General features: G+C 40.9%; 1 protein-coding gene across 1 annotated transcript; it reads right to left on the reverse strand.

The window, feature by feature from the left end:
- Positions 1-61: 61 nt before the first annotated feature.
- LOC106106487 (WD repeat and FYVE domain-containing protein 3-like) lies at positions 62-6,241 on the reverse strand. Its single transcript, XM_013287068.1, has 12 exons — positions 6,061-6,241; positions 5,761-5,864; positions 5,171-5,268; positions 4,639-4,868; positions 4,372-4,477; positions 3,433-3,582; positions 2,841-3,059; positions 2,298-2,449; positions 1,957-2,084; positions 1,262-1,496; positions 634-860; positions 62-405 (listed from the first exon to the last, which is right to left on the reverse strand). The coding sequence occupies exons 1-12, from the start codon at positions 6,081-6,083 to the stop codon at positions 107-109; spliced, it is 1,971 nt and encodes a 656-aa protein (XP_013142522.1). The 5' UTR covers positions 6,084-6,241; the 3' UTR covers positions 62-106.
- Positions 6,242-6,585: the final 344 nt, after the last annotated feature.

The following is a 6,585-nucleotide window of genomic DNA, read 5'->3' on the forward strand; positions in this document are numbered from 1 at the left end:
CGGAGACGAAGTAGCGAGCAATAACTTTAATAAGCAAGCGTTTGCCTACTGTCCCATTTTATGGTAAGCCTCCTAGATTCCTATTTTTTCATACCAATATAGAAGGCTAACCGGTAAGGGTGTGTGTATAGTGTGTATGGTGTATAGTGACCGTGCTGGTGCCGGCGGTGACGATGGTCTTGTCGCTGGGGCAGACGGCGGCGACGAGCTCCCCGCAGGCGTGCGCAGCAGCCTCGCTGACGAAGACGGCGCGCTCGCTGTCGTAGTTGCCGATGCGCAGGCTGTGGTCGGCGAAGCCCCACGCCACGTACTTGCTGTACGTCGGCGGCATCAGCACCTTGTTCTGCTCCACCGCCAGGATCGCCTTCTCCGTGTACAGGATCTGGCCCACGGGACCCTTCACCTCTACAACATATTATATGAATTGTATTGCTAAACGCTTTTAAAATTTTCACATCTACGGCTATATAAACCGTAGTTCAACGTATATTTTATTCAACCTAGATAAAAAATAGAATTGTTGAAGTAATTATCATTTAGTTCGAATCAATTCGTTAAAAATTTAAGATTTTCATATAAAAGTTCAGTATCGATAAAAAAATACAACAATAAAATGACATTAACAATACATACCTTTTACAGGCTGCAGAGATGGTCTCAAATTCTCCAAATTATGGAAGAACAGTTTCTCCGGCGGCGTTATACCTTGTGAAGGTATAATATTGTTGGGGTCCAGTATTGTAGAACTGCGCTGGGACATTTTCTTGCTCGGGTGCGCTTTCTTGAACAACTGTTTCGGTATTTGTCCAAAGTTATTTATGAAGCCAATCGTTGCATTCTTCTTCAGCGGGTCGTCGATACTGAAAATGTTACATTAATAAATTATTACAGACTAGTTGTTGCTCGCGACTTCGTTGGCGTTAAATTAAATTAAATTGATAACGTAACTTTTTAATGGTGAAAGAGTTTTTGAAACCGGTACAGTAATTTTTGAGTTATTTCAATATATACAAAAATACAAAGCTTTCCCCTTAATAATATCAGTATAGAAAACAATAATATTCTTCTTACTTATAGTATAAAGTGACAAAAGAACTAGACGCCTCCAGAATTTACCATAATAGTGAAGTGGTCACTACTTACTATCATTGGCATTTTCTGATGTTTGTCTTACCTTTACTCAATAGAGAAGGGGACGTATTGAAAGTGGACATATCCCTTCTCCTAGAGTAGTAAAATGATAGCGAGGTTGCGCACTAACTTGTATATATCGACGTTGCCCTCGTAGAAGAGGTGGTGGAAGACGTTGCAGGCGTCGACGGCGGGCTGGCCCTGCTGCTTGTGGCCGAACACGAGGTCTATCCAGTGGTGCAGGCGGTGCGACACGTAGTCGCACTCGAGCGCGGCGCGGTGCAGGCGGATGAACTCGCGCGGGCAGCCGCGCGCCCACGCCGGCAGCACCACGTCGCCCAGCGGCACGCCGGACTGCTTGCAGCCTGCGTACGGATATATTAAGTCTCTTATTAATGGGACAAGTGGTTTTTATCATTTCTAATAAAAGCCACCCTGTTATATATCTCTCGCCTCTAATAATATCGCTGATATTTCAAGCATATAAATTACTAGATGTTGTACGCGACTTTGTCCGCGTGAAGTGAAAAATAATAAAATAATGTTAGCTTATGTTAGTCACAGATAAATTACCCTTCTATAGGTGAAAGAATTTTTAAAATCACCCCAGTTTTTACGAGAGTCAAATACATACAAAAATACACATGTTTCCTCTGCATAATATAAGTGTAGATGTACTATTTAATATTGGTCTTTTTTAATAAGAATCATAAAATAAAAATATTTTGATAACACTATAGAATTAATAAAAAAATTATAGAATGCATTTATTTTACAAAAAAATCATAAAGCTATAGGTAATTTGAAAAGAATAACAGTAGCTACCTAAATCGAAGTTATTCGAGTTGAGTAAAAACTCTGGCAAGTAGAAAAACTCCGGTATCAATTCCTTGACGTCAGCCATGTTGTGCCGGGATGCTGAATTCCATGCTTCTTTTATAGAGTGAAACATTCTGAAAATAAAAAATAAAAAACTAATAATTTCCCCTTTGGACAAGTGGCTGTTCCCCTTTGGACAAGTACCTGAAGTCCAAACTGCGGTGGTACCCTGTATGATGGATCACAGGTCCCCGTCCCACAAACCACAAAGAAACTGATCACAAAACATTATTTATTTTACCTAGGAGCAGTGATTTATTGTTTTCCGGGGTTAGGAGTGGTAGTACCTGTCAGCGAGGTCAAAGTGCCCCCCCTGCAGACGCAGGAAGTGCTGCGTGAAGGGCTCCATGCGCACCAGGTAGGAGCACACGATCATGGCGGAGGAGTAGTGCGTGCCGTAGTGGTAGGGCGGCGTCTCCCCGTGCGGGTCGTCCCATTCCTATACACATACATTACATTTATCATAAAAATTAAATATATTTCCATAATTAAAATGAAATGAAAGTCATAAAGAAACTAGTATTGATAAACATCTAGTGTCTGTAAAACAAAAATACTGGCCACGATCCATCGAAGTAGGACCGTGATCAGTTTAAGTAAAAGGCATAAATGTTGAGGATAGTCTGGAAGAACACTTAGGCTACTTGTTTTTGTTATTTTAATACCACGCGGAGGGAGTCGCGTAAGAAAGCTAGTGTTATATATACTAAAAGAGAAATGTTCTGGACTGGTTACTATTTGGAGAATATTAAAAGAATAGCCAAAAAAACTGTCTAAAACATGTCAAATGACCTTATAAAATGTCGTTTGTACTAATTTAAATAGATGACCTTGTATCTTTTCCTAAACTGGTCCAATCTGTCAGCGCTCTGAGCGCCCATGGGCTTGGTGAGGTCGCGAAAGGTGGCGGGGTCGGTGAGGTCCAGCTCCGGCGAGTCGTAGTCCGCCAGGATCCAGGGGAACACGGGGTACTGCATCAGGTCGTTGTACGATCTCCCGGCTAAAGTGTTCAAGTGCATCAAGTATTGGAAGTTGGAAATTTCTCCTCTCTGAAATAAATACAATAATATTTATTAACGTACTAGCTGTTTCTAAATAACATAGCTCTTTAATGGTGCAAGAATTTTTGAAATCGGATCAGTAGTTTTTGAGTTATTTCAATACATAGAAAATTCCTAAAACACAAATCTTTTCTCTTTAGAATGTTAGTATAGACATACGTTGTAACATTTGTTTTTTTCAATTCCGATTACAGTTGAATTACCTTAGTAAGATATTAATGCTATAAAGTTTTAGAAATACTTAAAAATCTTTACTTTTGGCGAATTTATACTTATTTTAATTGATCGTAGAACGTTCTTTCGTCAATAGTAATACTTATATCTGAGAAATATATTTGTTAATGACATTGTGGTGTATTACCAGCCAGCGCTGCGTGACGGAGGTGTCGCCTATGAGCGAGGCGAGCAGGCCGGCGGGCTGCTCCACGGCCACGCCGCGCCGCTGCCCCGCCACCGAGCCCGCCGCGCTGTCCGCCATGCCCGTCGCCAGCGCGGTGAACCGGCTGTACACCTGGCAACACAACACAACACATTAAAAGTTCAATTAAACATTACGGGTCTGTCCCACCACTGGCTGATAGAGGCTCAGATAGCTTGAAAATAACGACACTGTCAGATAAGGTAACAAAATCCGATTGTAGTGGACAGTATGATAAAATAAAAACTTCTTCTCGGAGATACTAACGCCTTTATTGCTAACAAAATACTGGACATCAAATATGTTTAATATAGACTATTTATACTATTTCGCCGCGACCCCAATAAATGCTGCCTCGTGCCATGATTTTATTAGTTACTGTTAAATCAAAGACACCGCGTCCTTCGCCGCGCGCTGCCAAAGGATGCCGCCCTTAGGCGGCGCGCGGCGACAGTGCGGCCGCGGTCATCCGAGGTTACACGTGCCGCGAGGTGCATCCAAGGGCGGCACGTGTAACAGCGAGTAGGCACAACATTTACGTCGCCAACACCGATATTTTACACGTTGTATTGTTATCAATTTACAATTTGGTGAGACAGACCCTAAAGATTTCAAATCATTGTTTTATCAGGAAGGATGTGATCCTGCTGATTGCATTATCATCATTAGCACACTATACGTTTAAGTTAAGTGGGACTAGGCCATAGTCAACCATGGCCCACTGCTGGTCGACTACACACATATTTTTAATATGCATATATACAAGTTGTATTATGATGTTTGTTCTCATCGTCTTACTAGTGATGGTAGAACTGTTAATTTACTTATCCTCGAATCGAAAAAAGTAATTCATTCGACAAATATATCATTTATGATATTTACCTTATTTCGTACTTTTCTTGGAAAAGCCAGTAAATAATTTCGTCCATCACTTGAGAATACTTCCAGTGCGATCGGTTGCAATAGATATCGTCTCTTGTGTACCTCCCTGAAAAATGTAAATAAAACAACATCAAACGGTGTTATCATAACACAGAGTCCCTTAATAGTTACTTAAGAAGTCCTTATTATAGATTTTTCTAACTCAATCGGGCAACTTTTGCGATGATTTACAAAGTAACCCAAAGTTATATTAATCGAGTTATTTACCTTATATCTTCATACAAAAACTTGGAGCATTGTCTCTGGTTGCTCCTCTGTATGCCCTGGCTAGGCAGGATGGGCTCGTAGTCATCAGGGCAGCTGTCCAGGTCCCGTATCTCCCTGTTCTTGAGCAGCGTGAAGCCGTCGATGACGTAGCAGTGCTCGCGACCGAACAGCAACAACCCCTCCGTAGTGTCCAGACCTTGTATACGAGCACATCTGAACATGTGTGAGATCTGAAATCATCATTTTACGTTGTTTTTGGTTATAAACATTAATAATAAAGTTTTTTTTTGTGACTGAATGGCCACTGTTTGCCTTGAAGAGGCATTTACAGATTCACCGGGCTTGACGCGGCCGAGCGCAGATGGCGCTTAGCCTAAACCTCGTTTATGAGTAACCAAGCTCGAGGGCTCCCTCAGGAGCCTCAGCATGAGCTGCTACTTCGTTATTATTACCGGATTGAGAGGCCACCGAGTTTTCTATAAATGTAAATGTTAACTTACTAGTGTAGTTATCGAGTAAGAAATGAATATACCTTTTCATGATGCTCCAACAATCGTAGGAGAGTCTGATTGTCCGGCGGCGGTGATTGTTGTTCGTCTTCATCTTCGACATCTGGGCCATCTTCATTCCCTGGAAATTAAAAATGTTCTTTTACTATTGTTGGCGACGTAATTGCTATGCCTACTCGCTGTTACACGTGCCGCCCTTGAATGCACTTCGCGGCACGTGTAACCTCGGATGACCGCGGCCGCCCTGTCGTCGCGCGCCGCCGAAGGGCGGCATCCTTTGATGTTTCTTTGGCAGCGCGCGGCGAAGGACGCGGTCTCTTTGATTTAACAACAACTAATAAAATCATGGCACGAGGCAGCAGTTATTGAGGTCGCGGCAAAATATAAATAGACAATATTTAACTTATTTGATGTCCAGTATCTTGGTAGCAATAAAGGCGTCAGTATCTCCGAGAAGAAGTTTTTATTTTAACATACAGTCCACTACAACTATTATCTTTAAAAAAATACTCCCGCCAAAATCGGCCCAACCGTTGTAGAGTTTACCGGAATACGAAATGTTCAATATTACATACAAACATTCAGATTTTATTATATGTATCTATAAATGTACCTTCACCAGAGGTGCTGTTACTGCCGCGGCTGACGACGCCGCTGCTCACCAGGTCTGAAGGCGAGCCTTCCTCGTTGCTCACCTCTAGGGACGTGTCTCTATTACTGGAAATATCAAAGATTACACCGATCAATAACAAAATAAATAAATAATTTTATCAAATCGAAATATTAAAAACAGATAGCAAATGTATTTGGTTAATTATTTAAAATGGACAGGAAAACATTGTTTAACTAAATTGAAAGGAAAATCTTAGTACTTTAGAGAGAAATAAAGGAAATGTTAAGTAATTGAACTCACTTTGTAATTTCCTCTTTATACATATCAATATCTGATATTTCAATGCAGTCAGTTTCGCCCAGGCTGTTGCCCGCTGTCCGCCATTGCTGGTACACTCTGTAGTACTCTTTGCTGTCTAGACTCTGTGCTACTTTATACTTCAGTTGTTTCTGGAAATAAAATAAACTGTACTGTAGTTTTTTATCTGAACATTAAAATATCTGATTTATTCCGTCAGATATTTACTATCGCAATTAGTTACCGAGATCCGTAGTATACCAACTGCATAATGTAGCAAATAACGCCGAAATTTACACATAATTGTGGTTATATGAAGTGAATCAGTTTGTAAAAGCATTATCCTGGTTTGGTCCTTCAAGCCGAAGACGTCTTACTAAAAGTCCACTAAATAACTACTAATGTTATTGTTTCACACTAAACATGAACATATCATTTGTAAGGGAAGTCCTTGGCTTTTTGAAGACAGGAATCCTAGTTACAGAGCTAATGCAACAATGATTGATGTAATTGTACTTAGTGTGCAAT

This window comes from Papilio polytes, unplaced genomic scaffold (genome assembly GCF_000836215.1).
Source record: "Papilio polytes unplaced genomic scaffold, Ppol_1.0 DF822178.1, whole genome shotgun sequence".
Classification (NCBI taxonomy): domain Eukaryota; kingdom Metazoa; phylum Arthropoda; class Insecta; order Lepidoptera; family Papilionidae; genus Papilio; species Papilio polytes.

Excerpts from the sequence above, each read along its gene's own strand:
- LOC106106487 (XM_013287068.1), bottom strand. The coding sequence starts at position 6,083 with ATGTATAAAGAGGAAATTACAAA. Across the intron at positions 5,865-6,060 it reads TATAAAGAGGAAATTACAAA|TAATAGAGACACGTCCCTAG; the intron begins GTGAGTTCAATT and ends TGATATTTCCAG. Across the intron at positions 3,060-3,432 it reads CCGTCACGCAGCGCTGGCTG|AGAGGAGAAATTTCCAACTT; the intron begins GTAATACACCAC and ends TATTTATTTCAG.